At 44.6% G+C, this 25,239-nt stretch overlaps 2 protein-coding genes across 3 annotated transcripts; one reads left to right on the top strand and one right to left on the bottom strand.

Annotated features, from left to right (window-relative positions):
• Positions 1 to 466: 466 nt before the first annotated feature.
• PKDREJ (polycystin family receptor for egg jelly) lies at positions 467 to 6,954 on the bottom strand. Its single transcript, XM_059472631.1, is given in 4 exon segments — positions 467 to 664; positions 667 to 766; positions 768 to 831; positions 999 to 6,954. Coding segments are annotated over 4 exon segments (6,318 nt in total).
• Positions 6,955 to 6,970: 16 nt separating this feature from the next.
• Positions 6,971 to 24,653, top strand: TTC38 (tetratricopeptide repeat domain 38). Of its 2 annotated transcripts, none has more exons than XM_059472065.1 (14): positions 6,971 to 7,306; positions 11,092 to 11,169; positions 11,614 to 11,695; positions 12,050 to 12,221; positions 13,187 to 13,360; positions 14,198 to 14,273; positions 15,334 to 15,453; positions 17,551 to 17,610; positions 18,683 to 18,721; positions 19,471 to 19,552; positions 20,344 to 20,509; positions 22,434 to 22,593; positions 22,862 to 22,935; positions 23,393 to 24,653. In XM_059472065.1, the coding sequence occupies exons 1-14, from the start codon at positions 7,283 to 7,285 to the stop codon at positions 23,484 to 23,486; spliced, it is 1,401 nt and encodes a 466-aa protein (XP_059328048.1). In that variant the 5' UTR covers positions 6,971 to 7,282; the 3' UTR covers positions 23,487 to 24,653. The 2 variants fall into 2 exon arrangements, with proteins under 2 accessions (XP_059328048.1, XP_059328049.1); XM_059472066.1 differs by lacking the exon at positions 6,971 to 7,306 and adding an exon at positions 7,734 to 7,757.
• The last annotated feature ends 586 nt before the right edge of the window (positions 24,654 to 25,239 follow it).

Here is a 25,239-nt window from a genome sequence, read left to right as displayed (position 1 = left end):
CCCAGCCCTCGGGATGGACACCCCGGCGTTCCCGCGTGTCCCCAGCCCTCAGGATGGACACCCCGGCGTTCCCGCGTGTCCCCAGCCCTCGGGATGGACACCCAGGCGTTCCCCTCTGTCCCCAGCCCGGGGGATGGACACCCAGGCGCTCCCGCGTATCCCTAGCCCTCAGGATGGACACCCCGGCGTTCCCGCGTGTCCCCAGCTCTCGGGATGGATACCCAGGCGTACCCAGTGTGTCCCCAGCCCTCAGGACGGACACCCAGCCGCTCCCAGTGTGTCCCCAGCTCTCGGGATGGACACCCAGCCGCTCCCAGTGTGTCCCCAGCTCTCGGGATGGACACCCAGCCGTTCCCAGTGTGTCCCCAGCTCTCGGGATGGACACCCAGGCGTTCCCGGTCCCGGGACGGACACGCCGGTGTTTCCAGCCCTCGGGGTATTTTTTTTTTCTTTTTTTGCTCTTACATCAGTATGTGCTCAGCCAGAGGTGAGAGCCATGCTCAACACGGGCATCACCTCTGCGAGCTGGGCAGAGTTGATAGTGCACGAGAAGCGAGGTCATGCTTAGCCACAGAACTTGGGTGGGAGAAGTATTTTGAAAGCAGCTTCTATTCAGGGACTGGCTGTAGTGGAAACTGTTGGCATTCTCAGTGGAATATGCAGTGGGAAATTCAATAGCAGTGATAAAAAGACAAGGTGATGGATGAAAACTTTCATGAAAATAAGTGCATTTATTTTAATTTTTGCCCTTCTCAGCAAGTTTTCGTTCATCAGCTTCCAAATGCTGATATTGCTTGGTGCCTCTGACATCAGCAAGTTTCAGGTATCTTTCTCAGTTTCTTCAGCTGTGTTAATCTCTACAGGCTTTTCCTGAGTTTCCATTGTGGTATCTTCAGAGTATCTTGGATGAACTGTGCTCTGAGTTTCTTCAGCTGAGTTAGTTTCCACAGGGTTTTCCTGAGTTGCCTGTCCGGTATCTTCCGAGTTTTTTCGAGGACCTGTGCTCTGAGTTTCTTCAGGTGAGTTAAACTCCACATGCTTTTCCCGAGTTACCCATCTGATATCTTCACAGTATCTTGGGCGAATTGTGCTTATAGCTGTGAAAATTAAGGTTTTCAGAATTGAATTGAAAAACACGTTCTGAAGAAAGGAGGTTCCAGACGCTATGAGCCACTCCCGGGAAGTCTGGTAGCCATAGGACAAGCCATAGAGCACGATGAAGAAGGATGAGAGCACGGTTATGGTCAGAACCAGGACCCAGGCCACAGGGACACACCACCAACACAGCAAGGGTTCACTCTCCGGGATCTTGCGGAGCCGCCTGATGGTCGTGCTTAGTCTCCTTACTTTGGACAAGATGCTCCCTTCTAGGATATTGGAACCTGGCTTCTGGGACTTATTACCCATCTCAGGGGAACTCTCAGGTGTCGTCTCCTCCTGTGTGTCAATTACATTTGCATCTTTTTCAGATATTATGCAATTATTCCAGTACCTAGAATCTACCTTTGGGTACATCTTAGTCACAACAGGAGGAGGATCCTTCTGGGAATACTTAAATAAGACAATTATTAACATTTCCACAGGGAGGGTAAGCAAAGCACATTCAATTCCTACTGCTATTGATCTCACATACCTCAGGTATATTGGAGCTTCGTCATCCTTTTCAGCATTAAAGAACATAATGTTAACAAGCATGGTGAATAACAGCACTGCTAAAAATGTACACAACCTTTGGAACCTGGTGAAAGCCCCAGCATTAACAGGAGCAAAAATTGAGATCCACAGATGGTACTCTGTCAGTCTCCTGTTAAAATGAATAAGGAAATAGTCAGCTTTGGGTAGAGGTGTCTGGGGGTCTGTGACAGAAAATTTCAAGGCTCGTGAGGGATGGTTCTTGTCAAGGGAAAGCCATTTTCTGCACAGGAAGAACCAGACCTTCCTGGTGGACATGTCCTCAACTTCAGCTCTGCTTAAGAACCAGGTTGAAGATTTGCCCTCATTATTGAGCCTGATCTTGAAGGAACTAATATCTCCCAATTTTTTTTTAGTAGTTATCAGAAAGCAATCAATGTTTCCCCGTTGGAAAGCTGGAGAAGGCCGGTGCCACAAACAACGGAATTTACTCCTGCCGTACTGGCCGATGAGCTGCAGGAAAACCTCTGCTTTGGTCCCAGCATTACAGCGACTGCCTGTGTACAGAGTGACCAAAAAGCTCCCATCATCAGAGGCCTCATTGTCTGGCAGAACAATAATGTACTTGATCTGCCTCTCAGTCCTGTCTTTTCTTATAGCCCAGCAGCACAAAAGCAAGAAGATGATAAAAATACAGAGCAGTGTTACGAGGGTCAGTGGGTTTTTAGGTATGTCTGCTATCAGGTTTCTCCCCAGATCTATTGTGTTGGGAAGAACTATTACTTTGGCTGCCAGGAAGCTGATGCTGGGTGCTGCAAGGGCTGACACACTCCTGCGGTATCGTGTGGAGACACAGATACAGTGCACCTGCTCCCAGTTGGTCAGGGGACCAATCACGCATGTCTCTTGGCTCCACTCACTTTCAATCCCATTCAGAAATAGGCACTGGTCATTAAAAATGTATATGCTCACCATTTTCTGGTTTGGGTACCTTAAGATATAGTGTGTCTCCAAGATAACAGTGATGTTCTGAGCACCTGCACCACTTTTCTGCATGATGTTTTCCAGCAGGGACTTTGGGAGACAGACTATATAGGGACCTTTAACGCTGCAGTCATCAATGATTGTCTCATTTTCACTTGCAATTGTTTTCCTGTTGTGAAAAGCAATAAATGAGGCCACGGGCTGAGCGTCACTAAGATTGGTACCTGTAAATATCAGCACCTTGAAAGTAACTTTTAATTTTGTCTTGATCTGGAAGTACACACTCGTGGCAGTTTCATTGATCTCAAAAAGAAATCCTCCAGTTGTGTAAGTTTGTGTTTTATCGGGTCCCATTAGTAAATTAAAAGTTGCAACTCCACCTTTCCTGGCAAGAAAAATGTCTGATCTTTCAGGCATGAATGGAATTAGATCCCCATCAGTCTTAGTCTCTGCCATTTTAAACCCCATGACCATTGATATAATATCTGATGTGTAACCTAACCATGGGAAGGGGCTCTCATCAAAATCAAAAACAGCAGTGGAAAACACAGTGTCCGGCGCCACTCCTGAAACGTTTCCTTTTCTTATAATTGGATAAAAACAATTGTGGCAGGTATCTATTTCAGGCAAACAATTTGTAATGTTCCAGGCTTCATTTTTCTTCACAGTGATATTCCAGTGTCCTGTTTCTATTAGAGTTTCTATTTCTTGAGGGACTTTTCCCCAGAAAACTATCTCTGTTACACCTTCCATGATGGAGAAAACATGTTGAATTCCATTTGCACTGACATTCTTGAGATGCAGAAGATCAGCTCTTAGGACATTGGCCAAGCATCTTAGTATTCCACTGGTCTGAATTTCTGCTCCCTCAGACCAATTGATCTGACTCCTCTGTCTCTTCAGAATTCCCGTTACTTCTGTCAGTTTCCCAATGGCAAGGTCTTGTGACCTAACATTCATTTTCTCAATTGACTCTGTGATTTCAGAAATAACAGCCACTACTTGGTTGATTTCCATGATGCTATTTACTGAAATATTCAAGGCTGCTTTAACCACAGTTTCCCGAAGGTGAGCCTGGGGGAGCTGGACAATTGGTGTGGTTTTAACATAGTTTAAGAGTGAGGCCGCAAGATAAATCAAATAACCACCTCTAAGACGATCGCTGAGCTGCTGAGCAGATGTGGACACGCTTAAATGGCTTGCTGAATCCAGCAGGTCATGAAACATACGTACAAGGGATTGAGTGCTGTGTGGCTTCCTCACATAGGCACGTAAACTCACCTGGGTAAATGCCCTGAACGCATCACGGACTTGAACATGAAGTATCACACGGTACCAACGAGAGGGCATTCCAAGTGGGAGAAAAGATGGAGGAGTTTTAGGCTCAGAACCAAAGTACAGAATTGTGCCAAATGTGTTTTCCACCACAGAACTTACTGTGGTAGTTTGGGGTACGTTGGAAGCTACTATCACTTTATATGTCAGAGGTAAATGGCTGTCAGAAAATCCTCTACACTTAACAACAAATTTTGTCTGAAAGGCAAACCCGTAGCGGGGTCTGATGTTACACCTGCCAGCCTTAGGTGGAGTGTTTACTGCAAAGGGTTTTCTGAAGGATGCAGACCTACCATCCCAGGTAGTTACACTTAAGTGAAGTACGTAGGTTGGATATTCAGGCTTCATGAAAGTCAGAGCATGTATAGACAGGTAAGCCCCAGACCTCCCCGTTGATGTTTTGGAAGCCCAATCAAAATCAATTTCTTTAGAGGTGTCTGAAAAAAGGGACCAGTAATATAGTGGCTTGTTGCTCGGTTTACAGTTTGAGCATTTTCCAGATATGGCAAATCTCTCTGTTGGAATTAAACTGGCACCACAGTTTTCAATGCATTTAATATCCAGAATGAGTGGAGGGCCAGGATCTATTTCTATAACTTGATCAGCATAAGCCATCCTTCTGCCCTTTTTAATCACCAGGCGAAAGTAGTATAAGGTGCTTCCTGGGAGGTATTCTGGTGGTATTGTTTGAATGGGACCTGAGGATGTTACCCATCTCAAATCCTTCTGCAATGGATGGCATCTGTTTTTCCATTTGAATCTCATGGTTTTATAGTCTGCAAAGTCTTTAGTGCAGTACCAAGTAAATATCATTGGTCCTTCCGCTGCATCAGGATCAGAGGATCCAGAACCATCAAGAGTCCATCTGTCAGAAAATTTCACTGTGCGGACCGAGCCTCCTGAGATATTTGCCACTAGATCAGCTCTCTCAACCTGAACATAAACCATATCATGGGCCTTGAGGACTGTTGAGGTCCTAATTAGGATTACCTCAGCAGTGAAATAAAACAGATACAACCCATAATCTAAACTATTAGCGGCAACAGTTAAATGTATCATTCTCACACCAAACATGTTAGAAGTGTCTACTGGGTTTGACCAGTCCGGGTCAGATTTTGTGTCCGTAGCAGGATAGACTTGCCACTGAGGCTTGATAGATATGCCAGTGTCGCACTCTATGTCCAACCTGACAAAGAGGAAAAATTCTAATGCCCTTTTCTTGTACAAGATATTGGAATTGGGAGTAGGTCTCTGAATCCAACACCTGACTATCCTACAATTTTTTTGCGCACAAACCACTGGTGCTTCTATGGTTTTTGCAGTACGGTTGTTGAGCCTGACACTTAAAAGAGCCGGTATAGGTGCACTGCTGGTGCAGTTCACTTTTGCCACAAACCCCGTGTATTTCTCTGCATCAAAGGGTAAAGCAGAGCGACGGACAAAACGCGTGGCATTTTTTACGTGGTCATTGTATGTGTACGTGCTACTCTGGACAATATGGTCTTTTTTTGTGCCAAAAAGCTGCAGATAGAAGGTCCACTCACACTGTAGCATTGGATGTTGGGTAGGGATAAACCACACTAAATAACTAAAGTTCTGCAGAACAGAAGGACGGGCACTGCTGAAAACGTGGACGTCAAGGTCTCTTTCTGCCAGTGACCTAATCAAAGCCCTCTTCTGATTCATATAAAGGTACATTTTGAACTTGTACCACTGTAAGGCCAGAAACTCTATGGTGAGTAAGTAGGAGAGCTCCTTGTATTGGTAGAACACAGTGTGTGTGTTAGGACGATCTGTGGAAAAAGTGCTGTTGTTGTCTTTAGATGTGTAAAATGTTCCCTGGTTGTACCTGAAAACGTAAGTGCTGCTGTTGGTCTTCCCTGGACAAAGGTTGACATGTATGGGAGTTTCTTTGCCAGCAGTTAAGCTCAGGGTACCATTGAGCAGGTGCAGTTCCCCCATCAATTCCTCAAACCTCTTTCCCTCAACATGGAAGTAAACGCTGGCCACCACCATCTCATCCAGGCTCTGAGGTGTAGAAATGGCACAGAAGTTGCTTGGCAGTGTAAATGAACTGTAGGAGCACAGCCACCCTCCTATAGCCTGTGTGTCCACCAGTCTGTAGGCAAGTATACTCAGGGTAAGGGGCTGAAGCCACCAGGACAAGCTGAGGGGCTGCTGAGGAACACTGAGGAGCTTGGAGCTGACACTGAGGACATGCACCAAGTCAGGCTCCACCTTGAGAGAGAGGTTGAGGCTTATGTGGGGCATCTGCTCAATACTGACCAAAGCAACGTGGATCCCGGGGTGCCTGTAGCGCACAGTCAAGCGGTAGCTGTAGTAGGTGGCACAGGTCTGTTCCAACTCAACTGTTGGATAGACAGCAGGTGATGTTGTGTCCTGGTGCTCACTGCTGGGAAGGAGAAGGCTCGAGGGGACACCACCCCGGCTGCTGAAGCGGTACTGCCAGGCAGCGCTCTTGAGACGTGCACACCAGCCCAGCTCCACGGGCTGCCACGCTTGGATAACGCGTGTCTGCGGCCAAAGCACGAACAGCCGCACATCCTGCTCCGCCATCTCGACGCTGACGTTGCGGTGAAAGCACTCGGGTGCAGCGCAGGAGGCAGAGGAGCACTGCACTGTAACAAGGCTGGAGGCCCCGGGCGAGGGAGCTTCTGTCTGCAGTACCACCCGGCCTGACCAGCGTGAGATGTTCCTCAGAAAGGCCGCGTTCAGGTACCAGAGGCAGCAAGGTGGGGATGGCGGCTGTCCCTCCTCCTCTACCTCCAGCACTGCTCCTGGGGCGGGCTGGTAATGCAGGGTCACGGTGCTGTTCCACAGGCACGACACCCTGTGCTCGTTGTCCTGCCGCTGGAAGACTTGGCCGTGAGGGCCCGGGCAGCTGACCCGCAGGGGTGACGGCTGGAGACGGACAGGGGACGCCACCGAGCCCCGGCGGCAGCAGGCGAGCAGCTGCATGAGGAGGAGGAGGAGCGCGGCCATCGCGGCCAGAGGGGACGGGGCGGAGGACGCGCGGCCTGCCGGGGCTGCTCGTTGGGGTGGCCCAACGGCTGGGACACCAGCCCGAGGGCACCACAGCCTCCTCCGCAGGGCAGCTGGTGAGAACGCTATTTAACCTCGGACATCGGGCCGGGCCGGAAGAAGGAACAAAGATTTGGGGGTCAATAATCGCCACCGAGCTGCGGCCTGCGTCCCTCAGGGACGGCGCGGGGGCTCCGCGCGCACCCGGCACGCACCGCCCGCCGCTCGCGCCGCTGGCGGCCCCGCCCCCGCCCCCGCCGCGTCGGAGCGGCGAGATTGCCCAGGGACCATGGCTGCGCTGAGGGACTGCAAGGTGAGGGCTGGGCTGGGGGGCGGCGGGGGGACCATGGCTGCGCTGAGGGACTGCAAGGTGAGGGCTGGGCTGGGGACTGCGGGGCGACCATGGCTGCGCTGAGGGACTGCAAGGTGAGCGCAGGGCTGGGGACTGCGGGGCGACCATGGCTGCGCTGAGGGACTGCAAGGTGAGGGCTGGGCTGGGGACTGCGGGGCGACCATGGCTGCGCTGAGGGACTGCAAGGTGAGCGCAGGGCTGGGGACTGCGGGGAGACCATGGCTGCGCTGAGGGACTGCAAGGTGAGGGCTGGGCTGGGGACTGCGGGGCGACCATGGCTGCGCTGAGGGACTGCAAGGTGAGCGCAGGGCTGGGGGGCGGCGGGGGGACCATGGCTGCGCTGAGGGACTGCAAGGTGAGCGCAGGGCTGGGGGGCGGCGGGGGGACCATGGCTGCGCTGAGGGACTGCAAGGTGAGCGCAGGATGGGGGGCTGCAAGGTGAGGGCAGGGCTGAGGGGCTGCAAGGTCAGGGCAGCGCTGAGGGGCTGCGGGGGAACGGCACCGCTGAGGCGCCGAGCCAGGGCGGCTCGGTCCTGCCCGTGCCCTGCGCCCACGGGTGGCGGGGGCCTCCGTGGGGTCCCGGAGGCTGCCGGCCGGCGGGCTCACTGTGGCTAGAGCTCAGCCTCATACACTCCGGTGGGTGGGTTTCGGAGGAGGGAAACTGCTGTTGAGATCTGGGAAAGGGGAAGAAGGGTCGCTGCACTCATCTCTTCTACTGGGGAAGCAGAGCCATGTGTGAGCATTTCTGGGTCTTGTTCCCACGGCACCCACCTGCCCCCTCCGTGGGCCTCAGAAGTGAGTCAGGCCTTCGATTAACTCTAAATCAGCCGCGGGTCAAAGGGTGCAACCTGCGGGAGCTGCTTACTGATTAAGTAATTTGAATGCTTTCTTTCTGATAAACTCCTTTTATGGTTGTGTTTTGGTTAATTAGGGCAGTGGCAAGTTAAAACAAAGTCTCGAAGATTGCGTGAGACAGGTGCGTGACTGACAGAGCTTTGGGGATCTGTCACGCAAGGAGTTCAGCAGGTGCTGACTGCAGCCTACGGAGAGCACAATTCTGAAAGCCAGCTAAGATTCTAGCAGGGGAGAAAATACAAATAAACAGTTGCCAGATCTCATGACTGAACTCTAATCTTAGAGCAGGGGAAAGGACAGGGCTTTGGTCTCACCAAGAAGCAGTGAGGAGAGCAAAGGCCATGACTGTCTAATACAAGAGGCAAGACTCTCTCTCGGAGTTAGAGAGAGGGCTGTGGGAGATCAATATAAGAGAACCCAAAGGCAGCCTCTGTGGGAAGGGGAGCTGATGAGCCTTACAGATTCTTGAGGCTGATTTTTGCCCACTCACACTCCCTCCTGGATTTCTTCAGTAACAGTCTGAAATCTCACTAGAGAGAAGCCCCAGGACCTGAGTGTCCCGAGTCTGGGCGGGACCCCTTATGTATGTCCTAGGGGACAGGGGGTGCTGCCTTTTCTGTGGTTCCAGTAATTCTTCAGCTCTCAGTTGGCAATGACAGATTAGGCTTGGAGTACATCTTTTACATCTCTTGGGAGCCAGAAGCTGCTGTGGCGTGGTTCTGCCCTGTAGCCCATTGTCCTGATGTGCTGGTAGTGGCACACAGTAGTGGCATCCCTGATGTGACACAGTCTTGCTGCCATTCTCCTGTTGCCAGAGTGGGAGTTTTCCAATGAGGAGTGAGTCAGGTGGGCTGCAGCCATAGCAGGACAGAGGCTTTCCAGAGGGGCTGGAAATAGCACATACCTCAGCTAGATCAGCACTGTCCTTAGAGATAGAGGCAGACACATTTTCCACTAACCCTTGTTCTGCTGGTTTGTTCCGGTGCTCACACACAGACTTCTCCATTTTTGTGAATCTGCATCAAGTCCCCTCAGAATGGGACATCATTTTCTGCTTGGCAAGCACCTCAGGCTGTTGTGTAAAACAGTGAAACAGGCAGTGATGTAGAGTCCTGCTCCAGAGGAAGCTTGTTTTTGATGACTGATGCTGAGGGTGGCTCCTGGCCTACTTTGCAGGGCACCATGGAAGACAGCCAGTAAGCAGCAAGCCTAACCTTGCTACCTGCTTGGATTTTCTCTTTATTCCTTTTCTGGATGATAAATGACATAGAGAATAAAAATTTTCAGCTCCCTTGAGGTTGCTGAATAGAGCTTAAAGACTAACTGACAAAAAAAGATGAAGGGGGGTATATATATGTGTATATATATAAGGTAAAGCTTTATATAGGTATATATAAACCTATAAAGGTATATTTATAAATATATATATATAAAAGATAAAGGTTTAAAGGTATGCACACAGAATTATAAACATGGCTGGAACCAGTGGAGAAACAGATAAGAAGGACTGCAGTGTTTTTTTTGGCAAGTTACGTAACACAGAAACAGCAGCACATGTCCAAAGAAAAAGTTCAAGGAAAGGTCACTTTTAATATCAAAGCATTCTGTAAATATGTCCACCAGAGACCCCTTTTTATGACTCTCCAGGGCCAGAAAAGAACTTCCCATAGGAGGAAGATGCATGCAAATTCATTCTAGGAATTAGTTCTGTGTATTAGATAAGAAGCATGTATTAATAAATATGTATGATTATGATGGATAAAGAAAGACCTTGTTGCAAAGTCTCACCAGACCCACAGAACAGAGTGTGTCCTATGCAGATAACAAATGCTTGCTTCCTAGTGCTTCAAATTGTGTTAGGAAGTTTATTCCAGCCAGTTTCAGTGTCATGGATATAGTATGAATTGTAAAGAAAATGGGTAATTTTAGATTCAGGTCTAGTCCTTCAGGCATGTAATTTGAAGACTCAATTGCTTTAGCTGTTGGAATGTGAGCCTTTAATCCAATCACAGTGGGAAAGCTTTAGGATATATTAACAAAGTTGTCTTTGCCTGGTTACTTAAAATTTTTGACAGATTATTATAGCTAGGAAATGCTTTAAAGTGTAAAATGAGAAGAGCTGAATTCTTGCAGCATCAGGAAGGACTAAGCCCCGTTAGGAGAAGTCTGAATTAGCTTGCCCCAGGTCTCTTTTTATAGTAATCTATCCTCCATATTCTGTGTACTGCATTAAAGTAATGCTGGAGTGATTGGGGCAGCTTCTCAAATGAACTCTGCTCACTTGCCAGCAGCCAGCCAGGAGATGTTGTGCCTCAGTCATGTTATCTTGCTAGAAACTATGGCAGCCCAATTCTGTTTTGCTTTTTAGCTTTATCCATTTCCCATGTTCCTGTTGTTGTTAGGCTTGTGTATAAATGATCCAAATTTTCAGTTGGTTAACTCCAGAGACTGAGTGGATTTGCTCTGCCAGGCTGTTTGGTCTGCAAGTTGATTCAGAAGAACATTATTGTTTGAAGAAGATTTTACAGATTATAGGATTTACAGATTTAGAGATTATAGGAGAACAGGGTTTTATTTTACCATGTCTCTACTTCACACAAGGTGTGCCTGTAGCAGAGGGACTCACCAGCAGCTCTAATGAGTTCAGAATGGTGCTGGGCAACCTATTTGATTTTCTTGGTAATTGTTGGTTTCTTTAGCTCCAACTAATTGAGTGTTAATGTAACTGCAACTGAACAAAAGGTTTGTTTCTGCCTCACACTGTACTTCCAGCTTTTCTTTTTAGAAGTGCCCAGCTGATGAAAATACCAGAACCCATCAATGTGAGCATCTGTCAGTGTCAGGAAGATGAGGGTGTAACAGGAGCACGTTTGTGTTTGTTTGTTGTGCAGGCCTGGCAGGATGCTGGACTTGTCCTGTCCACGACCAGCAATGAAGCCTGTAAGCTCTTTGATGCTGTGCTCACACAGGTATGACTGAAAATGGGATTTGAAGGGATTCATGCATGGAACACTCTTTACTGCAGCTGATATTTAAATTCCTCTCCCAGCCTCAAAATGAGGCCACCACAGGAGTTCAGCCTTTAGCTGGCTGCAGGAAACCCTTTTAGCAGAGGGCTGTACCAGATGCTGCAGCTGTGGTGAAAACCTCAGCCAGTGAGCTCATTCCACCTGGACCAACAAATCAGCCAAAAGCCCTGTAGAACTCCAGGGTAAATGTTTCTGCTGGTGACTGAATTAAATTAAACCCCAGTTTTTCTGGTTTTCTACTACACTAAACCTTCCCAAATGCAACATTTGTCTTTTAGTCATTTGCCTTGCTGTTGAATTTTAAGTGTGTGTGAGAACAAAAAGAAAAAATCCTCCTTACCATAGAGGATTTCTCCACCCTGTCTTTCTCTGTCTCTCTTACAGTATGCAACTTGGACCAATAATGAGAGCCTTGGAGGTATTGAAGGATGTCTCTCCAAGCTAAAAGCAGCAGATCCAAACTTTAGTGAGTATAACCTTTGATTCTGAGCATGGAAAGTGCTGGGTTAATTAATGCTTGTTGTCTTGGTATTTAACTGACTTGGTTGATGCAAGGGCAAGGTGATAATTTATAGAATTCTGTAAAACTTCCTCAAACTGTAGAGCAGGCAGAATGCTTTTGTGTGGTGTTTTTTTCTTTTAATTTCACATGATATTTGAGTGGCTGTCATGAAAACCTTCTGAGAACTTTAGGCTTGGGAGGCTTCCTGGACCCCTGTGTCCACAAGTGAGTTTTATTGGAAATGCTCAGCTCCTCTGGTGCTTTGTGGAGCTGAAGGCTGTGCTGTGGGCTCAGCTGGTGCTGTGCTGTTTCCTGCAGCCATGGGACACGTCCTTGCCAATGGCTTAGAGCTGATTGGCACTGGAAGGAGCGTGAGGCTCGACAGGGAGCTCGGCAGCGCCGTGACAGCCATGGTGGCACTTTCCAAGGCACAGCCACTGACAGAGAGGGAGAGGCTCCATGTGTCAGCGTTGGACGTGTTTGCCAGGGGGTGAGTCCTGTGCCACCCCGCTCAGGGGACTGGGAACAGTTCCTCTGTCTGCTGCAGGCAGAACTGAAGGTTGGCAGTGGTGGTGTGTCATGGTAGCTGACATCTAGCAAAGGACCAGGGTGGGGTGTCACAGATTGTCCCTGAATTTCTCTCTCCACCCCAAGTGCCATGTCTAGCTGGGGAGCAGCACTGTAGGAAGTAAAGTGCTCTATTGCCACCACTTCCTAGCATTAAGTACTCCAAGTTTAAAATGTGCAACAGATCCATCAGTTTAGAATTAGGAAATGAAGTATTTGGCTACTTCAAGTAGGGTCCAGACTCAGATGCACAGACACAAAATTACAGACTTCTCTCTCTTGTCTCCCTATGTCAAAACCTATTTCCCCTGTAAAACAGGGAGATAAGAGTGTCACACTGTGTGCTGTAGAGGCACACTGCTTCATTCCATATGATAAATTTGTATGAACTGCAGAACATATGGGCTAATGATTCACTCTCATTATTTGTTTGCCAAACAATTGGGCAAGCATGGGTTTGCCTCCCATCTCAGCAAAGGAAATGAGTAAGCTACTGAGGCCCTGCCACTGGGTTTGATTCCTACAAAAGGAGAGAGAAGGTGTCTTTATACATACAAAGTTCCATTAATTATGATGGGTCCCTCTAGGAACTATTCAGCCCTGGAGGAAAAGTTTTAGATTTATGGTTTAAGCTTGTTTCATTTTCCTTGTGTGTTACAGTGATTTGGTGTAACCCAACACGATTTCTTTCATAAGATTTCTCAGAAGGTGCCAAATGAAGATAATCCTATTATTATCTTAAAAAAGACTAAAGAATTCCCTCAAGGAAGAGAATAAGTCATTTGGTGCTGAATTTTCTATTTTTCAGCATAGTTTGAGTTCAGGACTAACAGTAGGGGCAGGCGTGTGTGCCTTCTTTGGTGATGGAAATAATTTTTTTATTTCTAGCCAACTTCCAAAAGCTTGTGAGCTATGGGAGCAGATTCTGCAGAGCCACCCCACTGACCTGCTAGCCCTCAAGTTTTCCCATGACACTTATTTCTACCTGGGGTACCAACGCCAAATGCGAGATTCTGTTGCTCGTGTTTATCCTTTCTGGACTCGTGATGTTCCTCTGAGCAGGTGAGTCAAGCTTCACTTGGAAATTGCTCTTTACCTGGTGTGCAAGGACTATGTGGTTTTTAAGTTCAGATTTACAAGTTGAGATCTTTTGGAAACAAGACCTGTAGACAAAAATCAGGAGTCTAGAAATTAATCAGACTTGACCATGGATAGAACATGTATCCCTCTTGACACTGTTGGTGAGGGATTTTTCCTAAGTGAGCTGTGTCTCACTGCTGTCAAATATAGCACATGGTGTGTAATACATAGGATAAAATCATGTCCTTACCCAGAGCAGTGGTAAAATTTCTTCATTTTTTCCAATAAAAATACTATTCATCTTGATCCATTAAATCAATAAGGTACACATAACATCCCTAATTTTTCTTTATTTTTATGGCTTAATTGGATGATTTACAACTAGTTTTAAGGGGCCACTTCATGTAAAAGTATCCTCCTGGTGTTTTGTGGGCACTGGGGAAAATGTAGATTACCTTGGAGATGCTCAGATAGCTTTGGTGACAGCAGTGTCTCACTTCTAGCCTTTTAATTCTGCATCTTGCAGCTGTTATGGAGATCAGCAGCTGGTTCTGTGTAGCTGGTGATTCCATCTCATGCAGAGATGGAAATGTCCATTCTGATGTGCATCTTGTCTCTGTTTGCCATACTGGTGTCTCAGGGTCACTCATTTCCCCTGGGAATTAGCTCGGTAGTTCTGTATCCTGTGAGCTCGAACCTTGTTGTAAATTGCTCTGCAAGGACTTTTTTGAGTTAAATGCTCTTTCTAGTGTGTTTTTTCAGTCCTGGACTAAACCTTGTTATAAATGGATGATGTGTTCTTTTTCCCCCTTCTGTTAGCTATGTGAAGGGCTACTACTCTTTTGGACTTGTGGAAACAAACCTTTATGACCGTGCTGAGAAGGTTGCCCATGAGGTAAACTGCCTGCTGTTGGTGCTGAAAGGCTTGAGGATTCTCACACAGGGTGTTGGTTCCTGCCAGTTGTCAGTCAAAGCAGCAAAGAGATACAGCTCACATGGAAATGCTCACAGACCTTTGTGAGACTTGTTGTGGTGACTCTTCTCACATCTCTGTCCCACCAAGGCAGTTTCACTGGGCTGTATTCCCCTCACTTGCTTATGAGCATGCCCTGTCACATGGGGTCAGAACACCCCTATAAAATCCACATATCAGCCACCTGCTGCTTCCCACATGTATAATTGCCTGTTTGCTCCTATTAAGGAATGTTGGATTGTTTTGACATAGTCTGCTCTTAACAATCACTCCTGCTTGGCTTCCTGCTCCCTTTTGTTTTCCTAGATGCTTGTTCCTGGATTATTGAACAATTAACTGTAACAATGTTCCTGGGGATCAGTGTCAGCCAGCCTGTTTCCTTTCTATGAAGATAGTAATTACACTTTCTCCAGTCCTCAGGGTTATCCCTGTCCTCCAGGAGTCTCAGACACAATTAATCTCTAATGGGTATTCTTGGCAAAACTTCTGTTACATCAAATTGCTGAAAGTGAAAACAGAGACTAAACCCTAAAATTTGACCTTTACTAGGTTCATGACAAACTTTGCAACATGCAAAAAGCCTAGTGGGAGTTTTGGGCCAAGGAAGAGGAATTGGCCATTTTTGGAAAAGGAATATCTGCAAGGCACTATATAATGGAATATATTGTGCCTGCAGTTCTTTCTTTGATGCATGTCTGTGAAATAGATGTCATTTCACAGTCATCATCACAGCCTGTGTTTTAAAGTTTTGCAGGTGTTGATCTCCCTGCAGCAGAAACTGGGAAGTGAAGTGAGCCAAGAAACATTCTCTTCCTTTTCTGTCCAAATCAGACTTGTGGACTGTGGTTAGTTGGAGTGGTACAAGGATGTACTTAACATGCAGCAAGTAAAAAGTAGTCTCTTGTTTCTAGATAAGCAGTGATAAATGTCTGCATTTGCAAGTTTGTAAGGCTCATTGTGTTTTCCTGTTTTTCTCTCACAGGCTTTGGCTATAAATCAGACCGATGCATGGTCTGTCCATACCATAGCTCATGTAAATGAAATGAAAGCTGAGGTGGAGAAAGGCTTAAAATTCATGAAGGAGACAGAAAAGAACTGGAAGGTAAATGTTTTTGTGGCATCTCTGAGGAAGCTATTTTTAGTTTTTCTTTAATTCCTGCAGCCAAGTTCTTGAGTCAGGCCTGCAGACCTGTTACAATCAATGCAGAGTTTGCACGTTTGAGGAAATCCTCCTTTGAGGTGCTGCTACTCTCCATGCAGCTTTTAAGCAAGAGGCAGGAAGAAGTGGCATGTTATGAGGGATGTGACTGTCCCCATTTGTGATCTGTTTGTGCTTATAAAAGTAAAGTGACCACTGATCCTTTCAAAGGCTTTCTACTAAGGCTGATGTATGCACAGTCAGTCATTTGAAGGACCTGGCTAAATCTCCTCATGGGACCTAAGATGAGATGAAAAATGACACAGTTAAATCAACTGTTTCAAAACACTAAAATACTTGTTTGCTTCTGGAGGGGGAGGGGATTTTAAGAACAAAGAAAAGAGAAATTATGCTCTTATGTATTTTCTAATGTACTAATTACTTTCTAGTGTGTCAGTTACCTTTATATATCCAACATGTTTGATACCATCTTTCAGAGTACTGAACAGGTTAATTAGTCTGTTATGTGGTTCTTTGCTGTAAATTAAGTTTTATTTTGTGTTTGATAGCATTTACCCAGTGATTAAGTCTGTTATATTGAGAGCTGGGAGCTGGGAGGTTTGCCTTTGCTAGAACCCACAAGAGTCTATTTTAGAGTCATCTGAGCTGGCTGTCCCACCTCACACCAAGAGCAGGACTGGATAGTGAGACTAGAAAGGCTGGGTTTGTGCTTGTTTCATTTTTTAAGTTTAACATTCAGATAGTGGGCTTGGAAGTGCAGACAGAAAACTCTTGCTTGAAGTTCACACCTGTCACATCCCAGAAAGCATTTTTTCTTTTAATATGTTAGTTTTAATGAAACAGTGATTGACAGTTTGGGTGGTACCTTAAAAACCCCAGTCAGTGATTTTTGGATCAATTTTTTTTTAAACTCTTGGTTCTTAAAATAGTTGCATGTCTCTGTGATTCTTACTCTTTATCCAAATAAAATCAAGTGCAAGCCCACTTGTCTCTAGCAGTTGAATCTTTTTTAGAACTCAGATTTAGCAGCAGGGAAAAGGTTATGCTTTATTTATTCAGGTAATTCCATGATCTTGTTTGTATGACATTTGGAATGGCAGTATGATATTCAACTTGATATTATCAGTGTTTATGCCAAGCACATAACTGCTTCTGCTGCTTGGGTTTGGTTTATGATTTAATATTAAACAAGCAAAGATTACCAGAATGTTTATCTTAGAAGCCCTGACATTTATTGGGAACCTTTACCTTTGTGCTTCCTGAAAGTGCTTGTTACAGCTGTCAGAATGACAATAAAGATGATTTTTCCACTTGTGAGACCATTAAGTTTAACTACAGAACCAGGAGAGAGTGAGAGGAGAGGGGTGAACCTTTCTGGTATTTTAATTTTCACCAAAGGATTATGGAATTACATTTGTCTGTTTTTAATGCATTCACAAAAATGAGCTGCAATTGCCTTGAGCTGCAGGCTGGGGAAGGGGATTTGAAGTTCTGGTGCCAGCTGGAAAGGACAGTGTGAAATTGGGGCAGTTCAGCAAAAATTCATCTCACCTGATGAGCTGCCAGTGTGTTTGGCATCTCTTGCAGCTTCTGGAGCCTGTAGTAAAACTTGTTTAAAAAGTGATTCCTCTTTGTCTGAGGTAGGTTCTAAATGGCTGGGATGAATAAAGCCTCCATATCCTTCTCTCTCCTCTATCTGGCCAGGTTATTTCAGACAAGATGCCTAAATTTTAGATGAGACAAATCTTACTCTTCTTAGAGATGTGGATTAAATTTCTTTTTTTAAAAGGGTGCTGAAGAAAGGTGAGTTCTGAGGCATCCAAGTGAAACTCTTAAATGATGCGGGGGAACCTTGGGTTTGAGATGTTGCCCTGAGTAGCTACAAGTGTACCAAATGAGAAAGTGTCCTGGCAGCTGATTTAAATTTCTTGTCTCTTTTGTGTCTCCTGAAGTACTCAGTCTTCCTGAAGGAGGAAACAGAAATCTGACCAGATAACTTGGAAAGGGGAGTTATTTTGTAATTATTTTTTTTCTCTCCAGAGCAGTGATATGCTTGCTTGCCATAATTACTGGCACTGGGCTTTATACTACATTGAAAAGGTATGAGATATTTTCATAAATGTGCTTAAAGGTCTAGATAAGTCATCTAAAGCTCTTTAAAAGGCAGAACTAACATTTTCTTGGGGGTTCAGCTATTTGAAGGGCTGTTTTTATAAAATAGCACAATTCTATATTTACAAAGTGGCATAGTCCTTTATTACTGTCATTATTTATTATTATTATTATTTATTACTGTTATTTTGAGAATTTTAATTGCATTGGTCAGCATTTTCAGGATCTTTCTAAGAATGTTGAAATATTGCTTTGAGATTATTGCATGTTTGAAGATCCAGTAGTCTCACTAATTACATTTAGCACAGTTATTTGATACCAAGATGAACATAGATCTCTAATTTTGAGACAAAAATTAACAGAATTCTTAGCAAATTCAGTACTCATTTTCTGGCCCAAAAATTTGCTGACTATAAAAAAAGAGGCCATAATCTCTAAATTGGGTTGCCAATGCTGTTATTGTCAATTATTGTTACTAATTCTTACTATTGAAAGCCTTTAGAAATGGTTGAAATTTTACCCAGCCTGTCAGAATTTCCTTGGATTTAATGCTTAGCACTCGTGGGGCTCAGCTTAATAGGGAGATAAATGTGGCATCCTTGAAGGCAGCATCCTTTGGCCAGAAGGCAGAGTAACACAGGAGGAACATAATTCTCCACAGGAGTCCAACAGTTTATTTTATTTTGTCACTTCCTATCTACCTAACTTTTTTGAAGGCTGCTTAAAACCATTTTTCCCCATCTCTTTGCATACACCATGGGATGCACTGATTTTTGCAAACATCTGTGAGAGGAACATTAGAATGAGAGGCAATATCTCCATGTGTCTCCTTCTTGCTCAACTTGTGCCAGTATTGGTTCTTATTCTTAGATGGAACCTCAACACACTGATCATTTTGCCTACTAAATCCAGGTTTTTCTGCTTTGAATACCTCAGGGTTTCTTTGGCTTGGTTCGTTTTGATCAGGCAGTCCTGAGGAGCTGTTATGGTGCCTGTTAATGTGTTTGTGTCTGGTTGCTGTGTCTGCACATTAACCCACAGTCCTCCTTTGCTTTTCCAGGGGGAATATGAAGCTGCTTTGACAATTTATGACAAGCATGTGAGTAGGGGCCTTTTTATCTTTACTGAGATCATGCAAGATCATGATGTGATGATGATGATGTGTGCTTTCTTCCTGCTGTGTGACATTGAAACCTATCACAGTGCATGATCTGTGTATAAATACTGTTCACATCTGTTACCACAGGCTTTTAGGGAAACAGCTTCTCAACACTTCTGGGGAAAATGCCCCAAGGATTGAGTGTTACATAGTTTGAGTGCTTGAAAGAGCTACAGTGGTACTGATTTCCATTCTGTCCATGTTTCTTATTCACACCTTTCAAAGGTAAATTAGTCAAGTCACCTCTACAAAGAACTGGTTTTGCATGTTAGGTACAAAGTCAACTGGATTTCAAAACAACCTTTGTAAATCAGCAGTATCAATTTAGATAACATAGCACATCTTTTTAAGGATTGTAAAAATACTGCAAGCATTAGGAAAGCTGCTGGGCAGATTTCTATCTGCTAACATTGATCCAGTGAAGTAATATTTATGGCAGAATTTTGGAAAAATAAAATACTGTGGTGACTCTCCATATTTACTGAGAAAAACAACACATGTAAACCATGTAAGTTTCTGTCATTGCAAATTCCTTTATTCAAGAAAAATGGAATTAGGACTATTACAAAACAAGTAATTTTGAATTAATAGAAGGATAAAATTAATTTAGAACTGTGAAAATAAGTTTGATAATCTGAGGAAGATTCTAGTGCATCACTTGGCCATCCTATGAGTACTTGTGATTACAGATTGCTCCTGTGTGCCTGGCAAGTGGAAGCATCCTGGATATAGTTGATAACTGTTCAATGCTGTACAGGCTTCATCTGGAAGGTAGGATATCCTCTGGCCATTCTTTTTTATAACTTTTTCTTTTTCCTTTCCCCTGCCATTCATGCTGGGGAAGTATTTCAATAAAATTACACAGCAAGTTCGATCAGTGTTTCAGAAGAAACTTGAGAAAAGCATCAGTGTGAAGTTCCTAATGTCCATAAGCTTTATTCTTACCAAAAGTTTCAATTTTCTATGCCAGTGTGGCATAACAGCTCCAGTGCATAAGCCTCTAAAAACCCATTGCACTTTCTGGATGTAAATTTCCACTCACATTCTTTTTTTTCCCTTTTGATCCTCATTGAAATAGTTAGTATGGACCTATCAGCCCCTGGCTTTTGTACTCCCCTCACTCATTTCCCCTTTTAAGTCAGTGTTTATACACGAAGGTTCATGACAGGGACATGATGGGCAGACAGTATTTCACACTGTTCTGCTAAAACACTAATGATGTATTGGGGTTTGTATTAAATCCATCTTCTCACTCTGTCTTGTGATTCCTACAGATGGTTCATGGTGAACAGCACCACCAAAACATTATGAGCAATCTCATAATAAAGCCAGAAGCTCACACAATGCAGACTAAAATAATGTCTTTAAACTCCTGACAGTCAAGAAACTCTTGGCCCACATAAGGCAGACTGCTGCTGAGCATTATTGCTGCATACATTTTGCTACATCAGGAAATGTTGAGTTCAGTGGGAATGCCTTTTATGCTGAGTGGCTGACAGTAATTGCAGAGTTGTACCTTCTCATGTGGCAATGTTATTGAGAGAAGTATTTTTTACTCTTAGGTGTAAAGCTTGGGGACAGGTGGAATGATCTGCTTGGGGTTACAAAGAAGCACACCAAGGATCACATTCTTCTGTTCAATGATGTGCACTACTTGATGTCTTTCCTTGGAGCCAAAGACCACAAAAATACTGAGGAACTTTTAACAACTCTGCAGGAACTTGCCAGGTAAGCAATGGAATTCCTGCACTGGGCTCAGTGAAAAGCCCTCTGAACTTCAGGGCTGTGATGTCTCTGGCTTGCTGAAGCTTCAACATGCTCCTCCCTGCCTTAGCATGTCTCCAGTTAGATCCAAATTATTATCTATTTATTGAGTTAATGTCTAGAGGGGTTCCTCATGTTGTTGAGCAGAAGTCTTTTGTGTTTGAGGTCATGGACATCACCTGAGCAGTTGCTGTCTGTTTCCTTTTAGTGGGGTGACACTAAGCTGTGTTACAGACAAGGAGTAAAGTGTATTAATAAGAACATTCTACAAGATATGTCAGCTGGCTGTGGTGGATCTTTTCTGCTCTAGTTAAAAAGATTAATAAGAGAACACTAGTTGGTAGTGATGTTCTAATGGCTACTCTTTGATGTGTTGTCAAGTCCATCTGCAGAATATTAGGTTTCAAGTACTACTAAAGTAATAATCTAGAATATTTCACTTTCAAATTAAGTTATTTGAAAAAGTTACATATTCAAGTACTGCATCCAAACAATGAAGGTTTTGTGTTCCCTTAGGTATTAAATGACTGTGAATTGCCTTGTTTATCTTTTTAAGGGGTTGATAAATAGATGCTTTTAATGCAATTTCTTCCCCCTACTAGACCCTTTTTTCCTCTGTTTAAGCATCTGTTGCTTCCTTTGCCTTTAAAAAGAAGGAAGGAAAGAGAACCTGAAATTGTCTCTATTCGTTCCTGACTATTTGTAGTTTTGAGGAATACTATAACTTTTAAGAATACTTATAAAAACAAATAATTTCAAAGCAAGCCTAAGTATGTCTCATTTAACTAAAGTAGAAAACAGCAAATATTTTTTGTTATTTATTCTATTATTTATATAAGTATGTCAGGATATATAAAGTATAGAAAACTGTCCACCAGAGGCTTTAATGAACATGTGTTCATATGTGCTTATTCTTTCACCCAGTGCTTCCTTTCACCTACTTTCAGCCTTAATAATACATGTGTATATTTTTAGCTGCAATTTGAAAAATTATAAAGCTTCATTTCATTATTTGAGAAAGCAGGCTGTGAGCTGAAGGGACTGTATTAATAATTGGATTAATTTACATCTATCAAAAATATGTAATATATAAATGATAGCCCAGAGGCGTTTTGTATGTGTTAAGAAAGCAGCGTTACACCCTGGGCACAAACATCCGGCATTGCCCCCGGATTTTTGCCTGGCCTTAGCCTTGGAAAGTTGCTGGGAATTTGTCGAGTGTCCCATGGCGCTCTCTGGTGGTTGGTGTCACAGGTTCCTTTCCATGGAAATGCTGGACAAAACGTGGAAATGAGGAGTTGTTCCATCATTTTCATCACTGGCTGTCTCAAGCTGCTTCAAATCTCTTGTGCACTTTTATCTTTCTAGGATGCCACAGTTTGTTTAAGGAATGATAAGCACATAGGGCAGTGTTGTCTCCTGGAAAATGAAGGCTGGCCCAGTGAAAGAAAAGGAAGTTTTGTAACCCTGATGTGAGAAGGAGCTGGCTTTGCAAGGTCATGACTGGGAGCTGTGTGCAAGGACTGGTGGCCACATGTGGCCAGACAAAGGACTTGCAGTAGGATGTTCTGGTGGGGTCAGCACAAGAGAAACTGCAGTTTTCTTACTGTCCTAGCCCAAACTGTTTATTGCAGAGCTGGGATGGGTTGGGCTTGTGCCTTTTGTGGGTGCATTCAGGAGGATAAAAACTGATTGCTGGATGAGTAACAAAAAGGTGAAAGTAGCATAACCACACAGAAAGATATGATCTAAGTCATGTACCTAAAACATCAGGCTTTGTACAGTAACAAAAAAATAAAAACCTGTCTGCAGGCAGGGGTAGACTGGCATTGAAATATAGCTATTTATGCTTTGGCTTATGGAAGTTAACCACTTTTTCATTCTACAGAGCACCTCATGAAGACCAGCAGCTTTCCCTGGCTCCTCATTTGGGGCTGCCACTGTGCCAGGCTTTTGTAGAGTTTGAAAATGGGAATTGTGACAAAGCTGTAGATCTGCTCTACCCAATCCGTTACGAACTCGTCCAAGTGGGAGGCAGTGATGCTCAGGTAAAGCAGATCCAGAAAAGACTTTTTGATGTGACTCAATCCCCTCTCAGCAGCCACCATGAAGCACTTACCTCATTCAGTCAAACACTGAAAAGCTGAACTCTGCTTGTGACTGAATCCTGTTTGCAAACACTTATTAGCAAATATTTATTTTTAATGTTGATTTGATTCCTTCCTGTGAATTTAACAGTTTGGTAACCAAGACACTGTAACGAGCCATACATTATAAATTAGTTACTAGTTTGTATTTTGCTGGTTTTTTTTCCAGAGAGATGTTTTCAGCCTGTTATTGATTCATGCTGCTTTAAATTCTAAATCAAAGGCCAAACAAAACCTTGCAAGGTGAGTATTTCCCCTGATAATATTTGTGGAAGTAGCACTGTTGCTGAAAGTAAGGAGTAATGAATATACTCAAAAAGTAAGAAGTAATGAATGTATTCAAACCACTAAATTTCAGGCTAAAATTTTGTGTTAAATGTAGCAACATTTAGCCAGGATAAAAAGTACAATAGCTTCCAATTCCAAAAGTCCAGTCTTTCAGCCTGGATGGATGATCTGTGTATGTTCAAGGGTAGTTGATTTTCAATGGTTCTGGATTTTCCAATGGTTCTGTCTTCAACTATAGCCTGTTGACCTTGTGTAAACTGCAACTGCAGTCAGTGCCACTGCTGACATCTGCTTTGCAGGGGTCAGAGATGTGCTCTGCCACGTGTGCTTGCCCCTCAGCACAGAGCACAGCCTGTTTGGCAGAACACACATTTATCACCCACTGCTCACCCTCCTGCCTCTCCTTTCCCAGGTGTCTCCTGCATGAACGTGACCTGCTGAGACCCAAGTCACCAATGACCGAGCGACTGATCAGGAAGGCAGCAGCTGTGCATTCCATGGCATAGGGCTTTCCTCCAGCTTCAGCTGGAAGAGCCAGGAGCTTCCCACAAAGCCTGGGAGCAGGGAGTGCAGGGGTGCTGTGAAGGAATTCAGGGAGGTACTCAAGCTTAAAAGATTTGAGAATTATTTCCTTAAAAAAAGACAGCTGTTGCATTTCTGGAGGTTGTGCCTTAGATGATTCCGCAAGGAAAGAAGAAAACTTGCTGATAATGCAAGCAAAACTTGCTGACAAAGCTTTCTGGAGCATCCCAAAGGCACTGCTGCTCTGGTATGTTTTCCTGAACATTCCTTCTGACTCTGATTATACACAGTGCAGTAGCAGTGCCTGGGTTCCAGTCCTTCTTTGGCCCAGTTTGTTAACTTGGCCTACATGTGAATTTTAGCTGCTCAGGTAATTCAAAGGGAGCTTTGAAATAAAGCTAATAGGAAGATGCAGGGCCAGAACCAGTACAGGCATGAACTGAATTCCATATTGATCTTCCAGCCCATACAGGCAGGAGTCACAGATCTCTCTGCATTCAGGATCTCTTTCCACGTGTACATTTTTAAACTTTGTCTCATAAAATGTTAAATTTTCTCCCAGCTCTCCTGGCCTCACAGGCCTGCCCCTCCTTCCTGTCCAGCTCAGGCTCTTCCCCATGTCCCATAGCCTTGTCCTACAGTTTCCTTTTGACCTAAGAAGGCACTTCCATAGCTGGCCCTGCCCTGCTCCTGGAGTTCCTGCATCGTGGAACAAGAGGTGGAAGTGCTTTGCTGACGTTTTGCTTTACCCAATCCTCCCCTGATGCAGAAATAGCTTATTTTTAAAGGAAGAATAATAAAACCATGTAAGGGATTGCATTCCTTGCCTTCAGGTGTTCAGGTTGATGAGCGTGCTGTTCAGCAGACAGCTTGTCTGCTCAGCCATGGTGGGGATGACTCACTTGGGACACCTTACAGTGGATTTTAACTATTATTTTTAAAAAGTGCACTTCAGACAACGACTTTAGACAGGTAACTTTTTACTAGAGGAATGTAACAAATTTTAAAAGGAACAAAAGCCTGAGAAAGCTCTGGCTGGCTATGCAGAGTGTGATCAATGTAATCAATAACAGCTCTACTTTCAATAGAACATGATTGAGAATTTTGTCTGCTTTGCTTTAATAAAGTCAAAGATGATCTTTGTTAAGCAAGCAAGTACATGACTTCTTTGCATGTGTGAAGCTTTTAAATGTGTTCTTCAGCCTAATTTCATAGATGTGTAGCAGTGTGCACCCACTTTGTTTCCATCACAGTGGCCAGAAGCACGCAGCAGTGGAGAGCAGCAGCATCTGTGCTTGCACAGGTCACAGCCCAAGCGTTAGGAGGAGGCTGAGGTGCCACAAGGTGGGTGAACCATTGTTTCTCTCTCATCCTCCTGCATTCAGAGTATGCATTTTCCAGCTTCCCTCCCCCTTCAGCTCAGTTACCCAGACTGCAGCTCTTCCCCCCCAGTCGAGCCCTCTGATGGAAAAGCCAAAGCCTTGTGCACCAGAGAGCTGCGTCCATCCCTGCTGCAGGGTGGGTGGGACCATGAACAGCTCTGCAGTTCCTGTACTGCTGTGTCCTCACTCTGTGCATGGTGCTCTGGACTGATCCTAAGCTGTCAGCATCTCACTGGCACCCTCCCCATCCGGGCATGGGGCTTTCTCCAGGTGCCTGATTTAGAGTCTTTAAAAGTTACTCATCTGCATATTAAAGAAGTGCATCCTTAGAACCTCTCAGTACCTCACTATTTTG

This window comes from Ammospiza nelsoni, chromosome 5, assembly GCF_027579445.1.
Source record: "Ammospiza nelsoni isolate bAmmNel1 chromosome 5, bAmmNel1.pri, whole genome shotgun sequence".
NCBI lineage: Eukaryota > Metazoa > Chordata > Aves > Passeriformes > Passerellidae > Ammospiza > Ammospiza nelsoni.
The sequence above is the reverse complement of the archived record's forward strand: the minus strand, read 5'-3'. Positions and strand labels throughout refer to the sequence as shown.